Source organism: Anolis sagrei, chromosome 2 (genome assembly GCF_037176765.1).
Source record: "Anolis sagrei isolate rAnoSag1 chromosome 2, rAnoSag1.mat, whole genome shotgun sequence".
Lineage (NCBI taxonomy): Eukaryota > Metazoa > Chordata > Lepidosauria > Squamata > Dactyloidae > Anolis > Anolis sagrei.
In genome coordinates, this window is record NC_090022.1 from 282,340,877 (window position 1) to 282,361,684 (window position 20,808).

The window sequence follows — 20,808 nt, forward strand, 5'->3', positions numbered from 1 at the left end:
GAAATCCATAAGCATGTGGTTCCAACAGACCTCACTACCTCTGAGGATGCTTGCCATAGATGCAGGCGAAACGTCAGGAGAGAATGCCTCTAGAACATGGCCATATAGCCCGAAAAAACCTACAAGAACCCAGTGATTCCGGCCATGAAAGCCTTCGACAATACAAGAAATAAATACATGTCAGTGTACATTAGTGCAGCTTGAATTTTTGCAATTTTTGTTATTTCTGTAAACTGCCCCGAGTCCCTTCAGGGAAAGAGGGCAGTTTATAAATAAAGATTTATTATTATTATTATTATTATTATTATTATTACTATTAACTGTACCCACCACGCGTTGCTGTGGCCAACCTTCCCTTCCTTTTTCTTTCCTTCTTTCTTTCTCTTTCCTTCCCCCTTTCCGTCTTTCCTTTCCCCCCCTTTTTTCTGTCCTTCCTTCTCTTCCTCTTCCCTTCCTTCCCCTCTTTCCTTTCCCTTCCCCTTTCCCTCTACCTATTCTTGGATTGCAACTCCTAGCAGTCCTCCTGATTGTTCAATTGATCTACATATCTATCTATCTATCTATCTATCTATCTATCTCTATTTAATCTATCTAACTTATCTATCTTATCTTGCTGGGAGTTGCAGTCAGGAATAGGAAATTGGAAATATGCAGGGATTGGGACGTTCTCAAAGAAATCCAAGGAGAAGAATGCTTGCATCTTGGAAGGAGTGAGTTTGGATCATCCTCCTCTCCTAAAGGGCCTGGTCTAGGGGATGCTGGGAACTGTAGTCCAGAAGAGTGTGTGGATATGCTGTTGTGTGTTTTGTTTACCAGGGGGAGTCGTTTTGTGCATGTGCTGTAGCGGCTTTTTGCTTTTTTTGGCTTTGTAAGTCCCTTCTGCTGTGTTTTTCAATGTTTTATGAGTTATGGTCACTCGTTGGCCTGATAGGTGTATTGTGTTGAAATTTCATGTCAATTCATCCAGTGGTTTTTGAGTTATGTGCGTCCCACAAACAAACATTACATTTTTATATGGAGAGATTATTATTATGAATTTCTCAGACTCGCTTAATGCTTGCAATGAATAGGTTGCTAGATCAAGGCTATATTGACTGTCAATCTCCTAAGGATCTGGGGAAATGGTGGGGTCATGCCTTCTCTGACTTTTCCTGCCTTCAAGTCCTTTTCACACTCATGAGCACTCAAGCAAGCTCTTGAGTTATTTAGAAAATGTATCTCCTTCATCTCCCTAGAGGAGCTGAAATAAATACAGATATTGATTTATCGTAGTTAATCCAAGACAGGTGTCCCATTAAAAGCTGAGTTTTATTTTAAGGACCTTTTAAGCTACAGGAGCTTGGCTGACGTAGAGCCAGGGTGGAATCCGAAGATAGGTGTGAAAACTGTCATGGGGGACTTTCACTCTCTCCACAGATACTTAGGGCTGGAACAAGTATTTCATTCTCATGTGCATTTATTTTTGCTCACATAAACACCCCTAACACTTGATTTTGTAATGTGTTTCTGAATGAAGAATAATTTTTGATGGCAATTATTTGCACTTTGCATCATGCAGTTGTCAAAAAAGCAGTCCAGGAATCAGACTAGGACCAAGAGGCTCTGAATTCAATCCATCTTACCATCTTTCAGTTGATTGCACATTTGGAAAAGAAGAAATTAGAGCAGTGTGGCATGAATGGTCAAAGGCTTTCATGGCCAGAATCACTGGGTTGCTGTGAGTTTTCCAGGCTGTATGGCCATGTTCCAGAAGCATTCTCTCCTGACATTTTGCCCACATCTATGGCAGGCATCCTCAGAGATAGTGAGGTCTGTTGAAAACTAGGCTAGTGGGGCTAAATATCTGTGGAATAATGTCCAGAGTGGGAGAAAGAACTCTTGTCTGTTTGAGGCAAGTGTGAATGTTGCAATTGGCCAGCTTGATTAGCATTGAATAGCCTTGCAGCTTCAAAGCCTGGCTGCTTTCTGCATGGGGGAATCCTTTGTTGGGTGGTGTTAGCTGGCCCTGATTGTTACCTGTCTGAAATTCCCCTGTTTTCTGAGTGTTGTTCTTTATTTATTGTGCTGATTTTAGAGGATTTTTTAAAATACCAATGACCAGATTTTGTTCATTTTCATGCTATGTTCCTCAAAGGACAAGAAGGATTCATTATTCCACAGATATAAACTCCACTGGCCTAGTTTACAACAGACCTCACAACCTCTGAGGATGCCTGCCATAGATGTGGGTGAAACATCAGGAGAGAATGCTTCTGGAACATGGCCATACAGCCCAGAAAACTCACAGCAACCTAGTGCGGCATGCATTAGCATATAATTAATGGTTCCCCAGGAGGTTTTGTTTTCATCTCTCTAATAGTTCCTATAGAAGAAATCAAGCTATTGCTCCTACGGCAAAACTGATCATTAGCATAATTTCCCATTATCCCAGTTTAGGAGGGAGAGTCACGATTAACCCTCTGTCATCCTACTTTTTCAGGTGCTTTTAAAACATCCTGGTTCTTCTCTCTTCCTTCCATATTTATTTTTTGTCCTCTGTTTACATCAATTGCTGCAAAATGAATTCAGAGTACAACAGTTTAACTCAATCTGTGTTTATATGTGTAAGGCAAAAGTAAACTGCAACTGTCCCTCCTTAGTATCACATCTACCGGTAATATACAGCCATCCTTCCACATTTGTGGTTTTGACTTTTAAAGACTTGATTATTCACAGATTTTATGAAAAATGTTCTCTCTAGAAATCTCTAGTTCCTCCAGTCTGAGTCTGTGATCAACTTTCTTTAGGAGGAGCTACAGATTTATATAGGAATTTATAGGTTCTACAATGTAATTGTGTGTTCACCTTCCAGCAGAAGCTGGCTATAGAGTTGTGCTGGAAGACTTAGAAATTCTTTCAGATTTAAAGAATAGCAACTTCTTTTGAGTCATGATTTTTTTTACCTTAATAGGGGTTCTATACCAGTTAAATTGGTGTCAAACTGCATTAATTCTTCAGTGCAGATGCAGCCTACATCATGTGTCAGAGTCAAGGCAGCTACAGGACATGTGTGCTTTATTTTGTTCATGTAGACAGACCCAAAGTATGTATGAAGGGTTATTACCAGTTCCAAAAGCTTTGGGAAATTCAAGTATTATAAGAAAAGGATATGAAATGCCTTTGATCTTTTTCTTATTACCCAGCATTTTGATATCACTACAACTTCTGACAATCTAGCCCCTCAATCTCCAAGGTTTGATGTGTATACGAGAACTTTTCAAGTATTTCAAGTTGACCACACTCTTTTTAAACATGCATCATTTCGTGACACAGTAATTCAGTTTTACTAGTAAACCAGAGGGTTAACCAACCCCTTATAAGAGATACAGACATGTATGTAAATTGTAATGATGAAATGTACAGGTATACAACATAATTCATGAAAATCTTTCATTTATATTTTAAAATATATATGATTGATAGGATAATAACATACACTTACAAGATTTTTGTCATTTTGCATTACACAGTTTGGAAAACTAGTACAGCATTTATCAACCTGTGGGTTGGGACCCCGGGGGGGGGGGGGGGGTCAGGAGGGGGTGTCAGAGGGGTCACCAAAGACCGTCAGGAAACACAGTATTTTCTGTTGGTCATGGGGTTTCTGTGTGGGAAGTTTAACTCAATTCTGTCATTGATGGGGTTCAGAATGCTCTTTGATTGTAGGTGAACTATAAATCCCAGAAACTACAACTTCCAAATGTCAAGGTCTAGTTTCCCCAAACCCCACCAATATTCAAATTTGGGCATATTGGGTATTTGTGCCAAATTGGATCTAGTGAATGAAAGTACATCTTGCATATCAGATATTTACATTGCAATTCATAACACAAGCAACATTACAGTTATGAAGTAGCAACGAAAATAATTTTATGGTTGGTGGTCACCACAACATGAGGAACATTAGGAAGGAACATTGGGAAGGCTGAGAACCACTGCTCTAGTATATACCTTGGACAAGATGCAAATTCTGTTGGTATATCACTTGCTCTTTGCAATGCAATGCAATATACAGGGTTAGTCAAAATGCATAGGCCAATAAGCCATTCAATTGAATGGCTTATTGGCCTATGCATTTTGACTAACCCTGTATATGAACTCCAATTAACTTGCTGGATTTGTGGTTGAGTGAGACCATAGTGCTGTTTGGTAGTAAATTCTAATTTCTCCATAAAGTCACAAATTGGAAGCCTCAGTATTTAAAGTACTATCAAAATTATGCATCTCTGTTAGTTTTCTGCATTCAGGATTTTATGCACTTCTGTTTTTCTCAGACTCCACATTTTCTTGTTAAAAACAGAATTCTGAACAGAATTCTTCCAGACAAAAGCACTGTCTTTGTTTTGCTTTCTGATGCCACAGGCTCTACGTGTCAGCTGTGCATAGGTATAAAGGCACTCTATAACTGATCCAGCTGAATATTTATGTTGTTCTAACACATAACAAGCTCAACACGTACAGCACACATTGCAATTGTCCCAATGTAGCAGGAACAATCCTAGTTAATCCTTTGTCATCCCACTATTACAGCTGCTTTTAATGTGTTCCAATTTCTCTCTTTTCCTCTTTCTGCTTCCCCCTCCCCTTTGAACTCATACAGCAACATGAGTTCAAAGGCAGTTCACACTTGCTGAATTCAACAGTGAGTTGGAGAGGAAGGGTGAATGTGAGTTAATCTACACTGTAGACTTGACACCACTTGAACTGACATGGCTTGATGCTATGTAATCATGGAAGTTTTAGTTTTACAAGGTTTTTAGGAGTTTTTTTGCCAAAGAGTGCTGGTGCCTCACCAAACTACAACTGCCACGATACCATAACACTGAGCAATGGCAATTGACAAAACTGGTGCCAAAGTACATTCATCCTACAGTGTAAACGCACCCATGGGATCTTGCCCTTCCCTGCAGATTTAAGCAAAAGCAACCTCTGCAGCCTCTCATCACTTGCCTATTCTTTCTCATTAATAGTTTTGCCAATTTTACCACACTCTGGTGGTACTTAACATGCCCTGGTTTTAATAATAATATATTTATATTTTGTTCTCTCTCTACGAGGGACTCAGGGCGGATTATAGAACACATATATGACAAACATTCAGTGCCATTATACAATTGACAAAGACAGAAAGTAGATAAACAGAGGTAAAGGCTTCCCATCTTTTTCCATCTCCGGTACCTGGAGGCTGTGCTCGACTCCAGCCATGGAGAGGTGCTGTCGCTCCATCTTCCATGCTGAGGAGCTTTGTTGTCTGTAAACACCCCTTCTGATCGAATTGCTGACATGTCCACGCGGGCACCTTTTTATTATCTCTCCCCCAAAGCAGTACCTATTTATGTACTCACATTGCTGTTTTTGAACTGCTAGGTAAGCAGAAGCTGAGTTGATGACAGGAGCTCACCCCAACCTGGGCTTGAACTGCTGACCTTTTGATAGGCAAGATTTTCTACAGCTGGTGGTTTAACCCACTGTACTAAGCTTGGCCCTCATTTCAGAAGTGAAATCAGTATGCCTTCATCCAGTGATAGAGGGATAGTCTGAAGGCGATGCTTTGCATATCTTCTTGTTACGACATTTTGAAGACTGTATTGAAACTGAATTTACTTTGTTGCTGACAGACTAGGAGTGCATCTGCATGGTGCAGTTAATGCAATTTGACACCACGTTAACTGCCATGATTCAATATTATGGGATAACATGAGTTGTAATTTTCTGAAGTCTTTAGTCTTCTCTGTCAAAGTATATTGGGGCTTCATCAAACTACAGCTCCCAGGATTCCATTGCATTGAGCCATGGCAACTGAAGGGGTACCTAACTGCACTGATTCGACTTCTCTGGGAAGTAAATTCCAGAGCCAGGGAGCAGCCACTGAGAAGGCCATCTCCCATGTTTCCAACAAAAGTACCTGTGGGAGAGAAAGAAGAGCCTCAGCAGAACATTTCAAAACACACGCAGGTTCACATACTGTTCTTCAGTTCAACATCTACACTCCCTAATTTGTACAATCAGCTTTCCATATTCACAAGGGTTAGGGGCACGGGTCCCCTATGAAAGTGTGACTTATATAGCCCCATATAGTTGAATGATGCTATATAGGTCTCACTTTGAATTGTGTCTGGAAATCAGCTGGCAGCATATTAACCTGTTGCAACAAGGAAGTCATGATGCTGCCCTGCCAATGATACCTTCTCACTAGCAAAGCTCTTGAGCACCTCCCCTGGTGTATTTTCCATCTCTGGCATTGAAGACCTTTTCATTTCTCCAGGCCTTTAAACTCCTTGTTTTCTGTGCTGTTTTGTGCAGCATTTATTTTTATTTTGAAATATATTTTTATTAAGAGTGTGGAATATGGGAAAGGATAAAATAATGGACATAAGGTAGGTAAAGGTAGAGGTTTCCCCTGACATTAAGTCTAGTTGTGTCTGACTCTGGGACGTGGTGCTTATCTCCATTCTAGACACTTCCAAGGTCATGTGACCAGCATGACTTCATGGAGTGGTGTTACCTTACCACAGAAGCGGTACCTATTGATCTACTCACATTTGCATGTTTTTCAAACTGCTAGGTTGGCAGAAGCTGGGCCTAACAGTGGGAACTCACCCCCATCCCGTGGATTTGAACTGCCGACCTCCAATCAGCAAGTTCTGCAGCTCAGCAGATGGCATAAGATGAGAAAAACAAGGACAAATAGCATTTATCTTAGAACTATGACTAAATTAAACTCTGTGGTTTCACATTAATGTGGCATTAGGGGTTGTGCAATAGTGATTAGAATGTGGAAGGATGGGTATTTTGTTTTTGTAATTCTACATATATAATGTGCATTGGGGGTGGCATTTCATTTGCATGTTTTCAAACTGCTAGGTTGGCATAAGCTGCGGCTAATGGGGAGCTCACACTGCTCCACAGATTCGAACTGCCAACCTTTCAGTCAGCAAGTTCAGCATCTCAGCAGTTTAACCTGCTGCACCATCAAGGGGCTCTTAATGGATATAAACTAGGGGTGTTTTAAACATCCTTTGCTATTGTTTTCTTCAGTAATGATCTAATACCAAAAAGATTTCTATGTTGCATTTATTGATGTTTCTCATTGTTTCATTAGTTTTCTATATTTTGGTATCCAGTAAGAAAAGTATCAACATCCAAGGGTAACAGTTCTTAAATGTAGAAAAGTGTATTTTAAAGAAAAACATATCTTCTGCTTGGCAGTTGCTCTCCAAGGTTTCCAGCAGAGATAATGCTTCTGACTATACTTTTCAACAAATAAATAGCTTAAAAGGCAAAGCACCAACTCTGCAGCCAAGCCATGGTCCTCAAGCCTTTTCCTAACGCTTCTTCAAGGCTTGTCTGTCAGGCAGCAGGGAAACCAGCTGTTCTGTCCATTATTAACTCTTTCCAGCCATGGAAATAGGGGTTTCCACATTTCATAAGAAATGCATTTTTAACCTTCCTTCTTCATGGCTTGTGTATCTTCTGCAACCTGCTGTCCTTCCACACCCTTCATAATGTAAGTTACACCAGCTTACAGTGATTTAATGGCATGTATCTCATACCGCTATTCACGTCACTCCTGAATTTCAGCCACTGTGCAGTGTGCTCATTTATATTTGGCTATTACATCTGAGGTTTCAAGACACTGTAGGAAAATAATGTGGTGGGAGGTAATGCACTGAAAATTCAGAGCATTGGTCAGCTGAGCAGTTCCCTACCTACTGTGGGGGAAAATTCTTAGCTCTGCTGAATAAATCTTTTAAAAGCAAGCCACAGAAACATCTCATCCAGTATGAATTAGTGTAATGAAAACTGAAGCACCAGGCAAGAGAGCATTTTACCCTCTGAATTAGATTTTGTTTTCTTGTAGACTTTTGGTATTCACTGAGTTTTGGTTCCCAAACCCTTCATGGATTAATAATAATAATAATAATAATAATAAATAATAATAATAATAATAATTTCTTACCTGCCTCTCCTCATGGCAGGCTACAACATAGCTGAAAAAATATATATACATTATTATATAAAATAGACATATTTAAATATATCTCTAGAAAATACATACGTTAAAATATATAGAATGATGGTTAAAATATAGTGGACACAAGACGTGAGTTGGAAATGCATGATTAGAACTGGCTGGATACAGAAATCAATAAATACTCAAGTCCTATTATATATAATGGCATAGTGAAATGGTATCCCTTGCAGAAAATGATGAAATCAAGGTGTTTTTTTATTATAGGGGAGATGGTTGAATCTTTGGATGCAAGAACCATAGATACAAAATGCTGGTTTTATTTGTATTTTAAAAGAACATAAAGTGAATGAAATCATTAGGGATTTCATTTATTTGTCATATCAAGAGCAAACCAATGTATTTGAGAAAACACAAAGTTTAAAAACCTGGCATTCCATTAAATGGCCTTTGACCAAAATCTGGCCAATTGGAGTGCCTCTGGTGTTGCTATAAGAAGGTCCCCAATTGCGCATGTGGCAGGGCTCAAACTCCATTGTAGTAAGTGGTCTGTGGTTTGCTCTTCTCCATACTCGCAGAGAAGCCCCATTTCATAAGGTTGGCTCTACATCTCATGGAGGAAATGGAACACCGGCTTCAAACTACAAGAAAGGAGATTCCACCTGAACATGAGGAAGAACTTCCTAACTGTGAGAGCTGTTCAGCTGTGGAACTCTCTACTCTGAAGTGTGGTGGAGGCTCTTTGTTTGGAGGCTTTTAAATGGAGGCTGGGTGGCCATCTGTTGTGGGGTGATTTGAATGCAATTTTCCTGCTTCTTGGCAGGATGGACTGTATGGCCCACAAGGTCTCTTCCAACACAATAATTCTATGATTCTATAAGTAGAACTATGATGATTCAGATCAAAGGCCTATTAGGGGCGCTTTACACAATTATAACATTACAATTCCACTTTAAATGCCATAATGGCATCCTGGGGAATCTGGGAGTCCATAGGATGGAAAAAAGATGGCTAAATAAGAATATAGTATGATATTTTTGCAATGTGAAAGAACCCCTAGACATGTATTCTGATTCTACAAAAGAATCATTGTGAGCTTGCAAAAAGCTCACAATGATATCTTCCTCCTTTTGTCCCCTAGAATATTCTGAAAGCAGTAACTTTGTCGTTGCTGCCAAATTAAACTTTATTTTGAACCCAGGCATTTTAGTTGATTATCCTGACCCTTTGTGTATGATTGGTTTTTTAAAGAAGAATTTTCATAATTGATTTTTATTGCTGTTTATCCCTCCAGCTGTCCTAACAGGAACAGTCCCAATAAGTCATCTGTCACCTCACCTTTTCAGCTGCTTTTAAAATGTCCCAATTTATGTCCCCTCCTCTTACATTTCCCTTTTGATCTCAGTGAGTTCAATGGGATTCATGCCACAGTTGATACATGTGAGGTTGCAATTCGTAATATGACTAATATCCTTTTCTTTGCAAAAATATTCATCCCTTAAAATGTCACATCACACTTTTATGTATATGTCCTACATTCACTAAGATAGGTTTCAACTTTTTGAAGGAATGCTTGGGGGGTTTTTTTTAAGTATGTAAGCTTCCATACAGTTGGCCTCCCATAGCCATCAATTTTGCATCCATAGATTCAACCATTAAGGGCTCTTTTTTTTTAATTTCAAAAAAGCAAACCTTGATTTTGCCATTTTATAAGGGGAAGCATTTAACTACACTACTGTATATATTGGGACTTGAACATCCACAGATTTTGGTATCCACATACAGTCCTGGAACCGAACCCTAGCAGATACCAAGATCTTACTGTATTATCATTTTGTGAATTTGGTAAGCAGCCTTGAACAGTAAAAACTTTATTAAAATGGTGTTTTAAAAACAAACTATGTATTATTTCACTGATTACTACAGTTGTCAGTCTCCTAGGTCATCATTCCATTACTCTTGTTCTTTTTGCATTTTTTAACCTTTATCCAAAGTTTCCAGCTATTGATTTGGAGACCGCATGAACAAGCATTCCTCCACATTTGTGGTTTTTACTTTTATAGATTTGATTATTCATAGATTTGATTCAGAACATTCTCTTTAGGAATCTCTAGGTCCTCCAGTGTGACTCTGTGGCCAACTTTTTCTAAATAAATAAATAAATAAACTTCACTGAGTTTTCTCAGCCAGGAAATACAGAAATCAGAAGTGGTTTGCCAGTTACTTTAGGCTGCACTAGATATCAACATGAATATATTCAACACGACTAACACACACCATGAATATTCAAACAAGGAAGTATGTGCTACTTGTCCCCCTGAATATTGTATTTCTTTGATGGCATTCATTTTTTTTAAAAAAAAATTGTTGTTGCTGTTCTTCCTTCTGTGCCTATACTATTCTCAGCCTCATTTGTCTTCACTTCCTTACAATCTGATTAGCCTCCATGGTTTCCTCTGCAGACCTCTATGATCTCTCCCTGCCAGATGTAGCATTATCATGACCAAATCAAAGAAAACATCACTGTGCAATGACAGGACTCAGAAATGGGCTCACCCTACATATCCCGAGGCCTTCAGAGAGCCCAATTTCACAATAATGACATCACATTCTTTGAAGAATGCCTATCAATTCATCTGTTCCTAAGCTCATTTTCTTATTCCAATAAGATGAAGTTATTGTTATTGGAGTGAGTAATTCAATTTCCCAATAGATGAGTCCCCGAGATTAACTCTGGATCACTGAGAGTTTTCAACAAGCTGTCCGTAATGAATGAAAAAGTCATGCTGCAAACATGTCAGATGCAAGGGGCACGATTCAAGGGGGATTAAACTGTAATAGGAGAGCATGTCTTCCCCTACACTCCCATCTGACTGAGCAAAATTGTCATAAAGCCCCTTTGAGTCTTTCCTGGCAGATGCAATTGGATAGATATAGAAGGGGTCTAGAAGGGGAATACAGTATAACCCCTACATCTGTGGAATCAGGATCTGAGGTTTCAGTTGTTCACATTCAACAAAATATGTCATCTCTAGGCATTTTCTACATTCTCCAATGCAAGTTTCTGGTATTCTAGGGCCAGAAAACCTTCATTTCAGGAGGTTTAAAATATCCATGGGAAGTCCTGTATTAAGGTATTGAAATATAGTTAATTATGGAGCAATAGAATCATAGAATCAAAGAGTTGGAAGAGACCTCATGGGTCATCCAGTCCAACCCCCTGTCAAGAAGCAGGAATATTGCATTCAAATCACCCCTGACAGATGGCCATCCAGCCTCTGTTTAAAAGCTTCCAAAGAAGGAGCTTCCACCACACAATATGGTTAATTTGATGCATTAAAGACAAAATGGGGTCTGTTTTAAATCTTCTGTAGTTGTTTTTGAGATCCATTTGCCTTGTTGAGAACCTAGAATGTACTAGCTGCCTACAAACCAGTTTCATGTGTAGAAAAGATCTGTGTTCATTTTAGGTTTTTTCTATCCCACAGAAAAGAGATGTGGAAATGCTATACTAACACATTCCTTACTCGGGCAAATCAAATTCTGAGCTCAGAAACACAACATCCTGGAAGCTGTACAGAGCCTGCAAACTGAGCAGATATGAGAAACATTAATGCAAGGAATGTTTTATGCAGACTGAATGGTCAGTCATGGAAAATCTTCATTTTGCTCTTTTATATATCAATGAGCTTCTCAGATCTCAGGGGCTGGGACTTTCCTTGGGCCCTGAAAGCAAGGAGTATGCAGTCTGCTTTTCCTGGTCTCTTTTTTCCTCACACCTGGTGAAATGTCTGCTTTTCTCCATTTCCAAAATTTTGAAAGCATTATTAAGATATATTAGATTCCTAATATTTTAAAGCTTCGAATCTCATTAAATCAAATAGAACTTCATACTGTAAAAACATGCATAAATAGCATTGTTGTCTTGATCTCCCTTGCCTGTTTGGTCAGTCACCATTGCTAGTCACATATTTCCTTTCCTCAACCCCAAATTTGGTTATCATTATAACTCCAACGGAAGGTGACAATAGAATCATGTTGTTGGACTCTCTAGGACAGTGGTTCTCAACCTGTAGGTCCCCAGATGTTTTGGCCTTCAACTCCCAGAAATCCTAACAGCTGGTAAACTGGCTGGGATTTCTGGCAACTGTAATCCAAAACACTTGGGGACCCACAGGTTGAGAACCACTGCTCTAGGAGACTCTAAGTCACATATGGCAAACTCAAGGCCTGTGGGCCAAATCCAGCTTTCCAAATGCTGGACTACAACCCCTTTATTCTTCATCAATAGACATCATAACTGGAGCTGATGGGAGTTGTGATACTGTAACATCTGGAAGACCGTTTAGTTAGGATACTGGGGTTTGGATTTAGAGAGAAGGCTTGTGGATATGATGTCTGATTTTAAAATGCTCTTTAACCTTTTGCCAACATCAGAGCCACAATTGCAGTTTAGCTGAAATTCCCATTATCCCCAGTCCACATGGTGAATAATTGATGGGAGTTGTCATTCAATAACATCTGGTGACCCAAATGGTTGCTAAAGATCACCAACCACTGTAAAAAAAATATTGTTGGCACTCTCTCACCATCTGCTGGGACCAAGACATGGTGGAAATGTGTCTGACTGCTGTCCTTTTTCATGACTAGAAAAAAATGAAGCCTTCTATGCAGAGTGTACTAACTGAGAGATTTCAGGAGTTGTCATCCGGTAAAGTAACTTTCCATGCCTTGCTTCCTGCTTACCTCTACCATTACAGCTGTACATTTATTGTCAGAGAATGATCTTCCAACTTGAAGTCCTGATGGGACTCCAAAGAGTTATGAAGTTGGATGCATGGACACAACAGGAGTCTTCAGGCTCCATCTTTAGTGGTTTTGTCCTAATCCTTGTATTTCCAATTTGTTGCTCATATTACAATGTTTGATTGTTATGTACCCCCTTCTTATCTATGTGCTTTGAAATTGGGGCGGGCTCCATCAGAAGGAACAAAGATTGTGGTTTTTTTTGCTTACCACATCCTTTCTGCTTGCTCAGAAATTGACTTTATATGCTTCATCTGAGACATTGTCCTCTCACAGCTCCAGTCTGTAGCGCTCATTGCCTCTATGTTTTGAAAGTTTGCAGACTGAATCTGATAGCACAGAACTGTCATGTTAACTAACACACAATCCAGGCTAGAGAGAGCATATAAGCAAACTTCTATTTAATTTAGCAGTTCTGCAAATGTGGACACAGCTGTCTGTTTTTAATTTTCACACCCACTGCCAATTCATGTGTAACAGTTTGATCATATGATGATTTGAAACCTCCTGGCAAGTGTTTATTGAATGATCAGGCATATTTTAGACAAAGTTTTTAGCAAACAGCAAGATATGAAGCTGACACTTTGCAGAAGGTATATGCAAATGTGTTGTTGGGTCAGCAAGGGATAACAATGTACACAAGTAATTTATTATATTATATTGAACTAAAAAACATTCCAATCCATTCACAGAATGGATTTCATATTATTGGAGGAATCCAAACTCTGAGGAATAACATTACTTGCAAAAGTTTTAATTTTGTAAAAAAAATAAATCATTTTAAATTTTCCAATTCCCATTAAGCATCTCAGCATCTTCCATGGTTCTCAGGATACCTAAACTGGAAAACTACTTATTCTCTTTAATTTATTCTGTTTCTTTCAATATAGTGGGAGTTAGGATTACCAGAATGGGAATATCACAGGCCCTGAGATATCAGAACCAAAATCAGAGCTCTTCTTGAAATGCCACAAAAGATGGGCCTTAGTCATGTTGTGAGAGGGATTTTACAAGGGACAGCTCCTGGCTATGTCATTAGGCATCCACTTCTGTTTTCAAGATAGTCCACCCATTCCTGAGAACTGGAGAACAGGGTCTAATCCCAGAGACCCAGGGCCAGTCCTTCAGACATGGGAATCCGAAGACTTGGAGTGGTTTGGAAGCTCTTCCTTGTTGCCTTAATGTCACACTGTTATGCTATTATTTTCAGGTAATAATCAGCAGACATTAGACAGCATTTGTATATGAAACCCCATTCAGAATTGAACAGAGGTGAATGTTGTCATTCTTTTGCAAGGAGATAGAAGCTTTTGCAAGTAAAGAATCCCAGAGGGGAAGGAATCAAAAGACCAAATGTATTCAATGCTTAATTCAATTATCTGGAGGGGTAATTAATCAATTCATGCAGACAACAAAACTTCACAGAGATTACTATGTTCTAAGAAGCTAGGCTTTTGCTGACAACTCAAGCCCATTTATCTTCTATAATGCTGAAAAGGGTAAAACTGTTTCAGATGCCTCTCATTGGTTTTTTGTACTTTATATGTGTTCATACTGTGGCGTTGGTTAAGAGGGCCCAACAGAGATTGTATTATCTAAGACTTTTAAGGAAGCAACAATTGAATGAAAAACTACTGGTGACTTTCTACCGCTGTGCTATAGAGAGTGTTCTAACCACTCTAATGCTATAGTGTGTTTTAATGCAAAAGCATCTGCTCATGGTTTGCTAATTGCACAGAGGCAGATACAAAGGCACTCCAAAGGGTTACCACTACTGCCCAGAGAATTATTGGTTGCTTTCTCCACTCTTTAAAAGAACTTTATAAGTCCCGCAGCCTTAAGAAAGCTCAGAATATTCCTAAGAATTCATGGATATTATTTCCTTGAATTACTACCATCTGGTAGATGGTATAAAGGTAAAGGTTTCCCCTTGACACTAAGTCTAGTCATGTCTGACTCTGGGGGATGGGGTGATCACCTCTATTTCTATTTCTAAAGTGAAGATCCAGCATTTTCTGTAGACATCTCCTAGGTCATGTGGTCAGCATGACGGCATGGAGCACCGTTACCTTCCCACTTTTTTTGTCATGTCAAGAGCAACTTGAGAAACTGCAAGTCGTTTCTGGTGTGAGAGAATTGGCCGTCTGCAGGGATGTTGCCCAGGGGATGCCAGGATGTTTTGATATTTTAGCATCCTTGTGGGAGACTTCTCTCATGTCCCCGCACGAGGAGCTGGAGCTGACAGGGGGAGCTCATCCACACTCTCCCCAGATTCGAACCTGCAGCCTGGGGGTCTTCAGTCCTGCTGGCAAAAGGGTTTAACCCATTGTGCCAACGGGGGCTCCCACTGAAGTGGTACCTATTGATCTGCTCACATTTGCATGTTTTCGAACTGCTAGGTTGGCAGAAGATGGGGCTAACAATGGGAGCTCATCCCGCTCCCCAGATTCCAACTGCCAACCTTTCAATCAACTAGTTCAGCGGCTCAGCACCTTAACCTGCTGCTCCACCAGGGTTCATTCTACAAATAATACAATTGGATTTGTGGACATGATCCATCCAAAATGAAGCATTTGTATCATCTTCCAATTTTAGTGGAAAGTTTGTACTTGAATTGTTTCCCTAGTGGAATCAATGATATTTAAAAGTGCTTAGCTTTCACCAAGTTATTTATGTACTTTATTGTGCTGAAGTGAGAAATATTTTAAATTAAATGGGTGCAAGTCAGACCATGGTTCCGTGGCTCAGATCTTGTATGGATATTAGGTATCACAAAGATACTTAGATTCAACAGTATAACAGAGGATGAAAGGCTGAGTCACAAATTGTAATTGAGAGTGGTATACATTTGGAGTCCAACATTGCCATTTGTTTCATTGGTTTTTTAAAAAAATATTGGCTAGACTAATTCTAATATCTGGATGATATCTTAATTCTTTTTTCCCCTTATTTCACATCATTTTTCTAGGCAGAACAGCAAGAAACAGATATTAAAAATACAACACCAAACAGCAGTGACCTAAAACTCTTGATAACAGAGCCCGTATTAAATGAGAGGTCGGTTTTCACATCTTCTCCAGCAAAAAGTGTATCTACAGATGGGAAAAATGTGGATTTGGAAAAAGCTGCCTCCAAAAATATGGACAGACCAGGGTTGGCGAACACTGCAGGGTTTTATGTACCCAACAGAACTTATGGCAATGATAAGCAGAAGCCATGCTGGAATCAAAACCATTCTGCCATGGCCACAAATGATTTGGCAAGTCATAATATTGTGCTTGATGACCTGAGTCACCTCAATGCAGCTTCCAGGCAAGGAGCCATATGTGATATTCCAATGCCCATGGCCATGCCTGTTATGCAAATGGAAAGAGTAAAGGCAAGTGGAGAAAAGTCCAATGAAATCAATGTGGTAAAAACAGCCCACGGCATTCTGCGTGCCACAGACACATCCAAAAGAAATTTCCAAAGAGCCTTGGAACCTAAGGTTGGAGATGATGATTTGTCATTGATGCATGAGCAGTTACAGAAACTTCTTTATGAGGAAGAAGACTGGGCCTATGACTTCCCTTGCTCAAGTGGTGGCATCATAGCAGCTGGGACCGACCCTGCCAAGGAGGTCAGGGGATGGAACATAACTGGGGATGTAAGTGCTGAGCGGCCTGTGCCAGGAAATTTAATAGAAGATAATCAGCCTGACAGAGAATTGGCATCAGCAGTGAAAGTCCACAAGGATTTGAACAGCCTTCTAAAAACAGAGAGAGGGTGTAGCTCTACATCCACAGACAAAAATACTCTTATACTACCTGCAGAAATAGGTGCCATGTCTTTGTGTTCTGACTTTGGACTTAAGACAGAAAAAATACCTGCATATCTTTTAAGCAATAGTCTCCAAAAGGAAAGGAATCTGGATGATAAGCACAATGAAACAGAGTCCCATCACAACGGATCTGTTGAGATTGCCTCTTATCCAGGAGAAGAAATCACATCCAATAGCACTCTCAGTTTGTTAGGAACAGAATCTCCTTTCAGATTGACAGACACCCCAGGATGCCTTTTAGACTATAGCAAAGAATTTTTACCAACAGTACCTGCTAAATGTCTGGACCAGTTGTCTTCCATTGAACAGTCTGTTCATTGCCCAAGTGGCTATGCAAGAAAGCAGGGTGTTGCGATTCCTGCTGAAGAGTTTCATGTTGCACCAAGACCATCAAGAATAAAAGAATGTGCTCAGATTGCGGAGCTTTTGCTGAAAGAGGATTCATTTGCTAATTTATCTGGCAAATATATGGATCAGTTTACGAATGAAGAACATTCTTCAGTTGCAATGGTTGATCAAAATGCAGAGGAGAAATTTCAGGAGAAAATTACTGAATCGGAATTTAATGCACAAAGTGACAGTAATTATGGCATTTACCATGTTTTGAGTGATAACAATAATCAAAATGTTCAGGCTAAGCCTGACGCATGGAATTACAGCTATCACGCACAAGGGCATAATTCGGTTATAACCCCTGATTGGGATAGGCCAGAAAATACTGGCCAAACAAACAAAAGCAAAAATCAACCCATATTCACAGCATCATATAAGATTAGATTCTTGACTGAAATTCTGTTGGACATAAATGGAAATGATGAAAACAATGTCATCTGGGAACACAGAGAGTTTGAGGCAAACAGAGGACAAACTGACACAGAGTCCAAAAGGGTTTTAAAGATGCCAGTATCAGATTCACAAGAAAAAGTATCAGAAAAGCAGTGTGGCACTGACTGTCACATTTGTGAGAGGGACAAAGAATTAGGATTAGATTCTGCATGCTTTCCAACTCAGTCTTACAAACCAGCTGTTTTAAACAGTGATCTTTCATCATGTATTGTCAGAAATGAGTACAGTCATAAAGGACAGGACAGGCAGAATACTAACATAACAATTTGTAATCAGGACGAGATTCCAAAAAATGTGTATGAAGGTGATACTCCAAATGCACTGGTGATAATTGAAAGTCCAGTGCAAAGTGAGCTTCTACAGACTGGAATTAAGAAGGATAAGGATATAAAGACACCTTCACTGTGGCAGAATCAGTACCAAATGGCAGAAGATAAAAGTGAGACCCAGGCAATTCAGGGTGAAAGAGAAAGACAAATGTCTATTACACATGATTGTGAAGAGGTAGAAATAGAACCTTATATGAGGGCTTTAATTGATTCAGAACAGATATATTCTTGGCATGGCATCAATGAAACACAGCAAGAAGAGTGCCAAAAGGCAGAAGGAGATAGTCTGGCTGAAATAACCTCTTGTGAAAGAGGTGACAGGGAAAGCAAAGAATCCATTGAGTGTAACCTAGAGGAAGTTGAAGTGGAGCCATATATGAGGGCACTCCTTAATTCAGAACAGATATATTCTTGGCATGATAGCACACCCTCTGTGCCTCCCTCCATGGCCCCTGGCAGTGAGCAAACTGGTGCGTCTGTCGGAGGATTAGCCGGGGGATGTGTGATTACATCCACAGACCCTAATCAAGCTGAAGCATTCAGAAACAGCGAGAGACAAAAGCTAAGTTCATCAGCGAATGCAACTGGAGAGTTAGGCAGCACCTTGCCTTCTGCCACTGAAAACAGATGTCATTCTGAGGAAAAGCCAGGGGCACAGGTCAAAAACAAGCCATACACTTCAGGAGCACAGAAAGAAGAGAAGACAAGGTTGCAGGAGGCATCCAAACTTTGCAAGCCGCCCACCCCTCCCATCAGTGTTGAAGACGTCAAACGTAAGCAGGAGATGGTCAAGAAAAAGATAACGCCTAAGGTACAAATTAAGAAACAGCGTCTTGAAGTGAAAGAAAATGTCTATAGCAATGCCAGCTGCATTAAAAAACCTGCAAAAGCTGAGGCAGATGTCACTCACAAGGAAGAAAAGAGAGAATTACGGAAAGTGCCTTGCAAAAAAGACAGCAAAGGTATGCATTGAATCCGTTGTTTTGTTTTGTTGTTTTTTTTCATTTTTCAGATTTAAAAGTCAGTCCTCTAGCATTTCTGAGAGCCTTCCTTTGTGATATAGGGTTGCCAGAATGAAAATTGGAAGGGGCTAGTGGGTGTATTATTTTATTGTGTCAGAAGTGACTTGAGGAACTGCAAGTTGCTTCTGGTGTGAAAGAATTGGCCATCTGCAAGGACGTTTCCCAGGGGACACCCAGATGATTGAGGTTTTACCATCCTTGTGGGAGAATTTTCTAATGACTCCTCATGGGCAGCTGAAACTTGACAGACGGAAGCTTACCCTGCTCCCCGGATTTGAACCGCCAACCTGTTGGTTGACCAGTCCTGTTGGTACAAGGGTTTAACCCATTGCACCACCAGGGGCTCCTAATTATTTTGTCAGGTGCTGCTTCTTACCTGGTTGTGTTACATGCTGAAATTTGTTCTCCTACACAACTGTTAAAGGCACAGGAGACAGAAATTTCAGTTTGGCAAGCCCAGGAGATTCCTGGGCTCCCATGAATGAAAAGTCTGAGCCATACTTCTGAGATACAGGCCTTTCTCAATCCTATATTTTTAATGAAAAGATAAGCTCTGGCAGACCTGGCAAAACAGTTCACTTTCTTACATGACCAAGTAGAGTACTTACCTGTGGCAGTAGATGTGAGCGAATGAGAAACAGCAGAAAGGCTTAAGAGAACACAAATGTTTAGGACAGTCTGCCACCTAACCTGGTTCTGCTGCCCATATAATAACACTATTCACCACAAAATTATATTTAATTGGTAGTTCAAGTTTTGTACATTGTCCTTTTGTCTTCAGCCGACCCTATCTTCTTAGTTCCATCACATCATTTCATCAAATAACATTCCTCCTTACTTTTATTAAGGAAAATTTAAATATTTTACAGCTAGATGGGATTCAGGAATGATAATAATTTATCACAGAAACATTAATACTCACCTGTGGGTTCCATGTTCAGGCCAGGTTTTACTTTTAGACTATATGTATGGGTATCACTATAATAAAACAGTACAAAAGTAGACAATCATAGAAGTCTCATTTTCACTTTAAGAGGAAACAAAATGTTCTTTCCATTTTTTTGTTTTTCTAATTGCTATTTATAATTTTAAAACATACTCACATGTTTCAAGATCCTAGTAAAGAATATGGTAATTCTTTCAAATTTTCCATTTATAATCCACCTACAAGGGTGACTCAAGGGTCAATATGAGCATATAATATCTAGATTGGACCTCATATTTTACTTTTCATTGAACATCTCTTACTAAATTATATTTTGTTTCAAGCCCCCAAACTGCTGAAGAATATTCAAGCAGAACTATTCCCTGATTTCTCTGGCAATATCAAACTATGCTGCCAATTTGGTGACATCCATGAAGACTCCACCATTACATGGACAAAGGACTCTAAGCTACTTGCTCGAGTTCACAGAAGGTAAGAGGGTAAACATAAGTCTTTTAGGGAAGTTGTTCTTATTTTGAAGATTAAAGTTCTGGTATTGCCTTTAGATGGAGAAAAATGAGACCTGATCCTGTTTAAAAGCCTCCAAAGAAGGAGCCTCCACCTGCCCTGGAGTATAGTGGAGACTCCTTCTTTAGAGGCTTTTAAACAGAGGCTGGATGGCCATCTGTCTGAATATTATTTCCTGCTTCTTGGCAGGGGTTTGGACTGGGTGACCCATGAGATATCTTCCAACTGTATGATTCTATGAGAGAGGTACCCATGTAATAATAATGGGGCTGGAGTGGATATATAACATAGCTCAGACAATCTGGGTGAAATTGTTGATATTTGAAAGGATGTGGGGAGCAAATCTACTTTAAAGTCAAAGACCCCTAAGACAGGGAATCCAAAGTGTCTTTGTGGTTAGTTGCCCATCCAAAGCTTCTACCTGCACATCAAATTGAATAGGAAATACACATTTCTCCTGGTTACATCCCTCTCCACTATGGTGAGATGCATTGTATTTCTGCTTGACTTATAGTACCTAT

At 39.7% G+C, this 20,808-nt stretch overlaps 1 protein-coding gene across 1 annotated transcript in view; it reads left to right on the forward strand.

Annotated features, from left to right (window-relative positions):
* Positions 1-20,808, forward strand: part of ALPK2 (alpha kinase 2) — a 63,319-nt gene that overhangs the window by 11,891 nt on the left and 30,620 nt on the right. The window contains exons 2-3 of the mRNA XM_060759658.2: positions 15,786-18,774; positions 20,104-20,251. Of these exons, the coding sequence (XP_060615641.2) occupies positions 15,786-18,774; positions 20,104-20,251 (3,137 nt within the window). The remainder of the gene's footprint in view (positions 1-15,785; positions 18,775-20,103; positions 20,252-20,808) is intronic.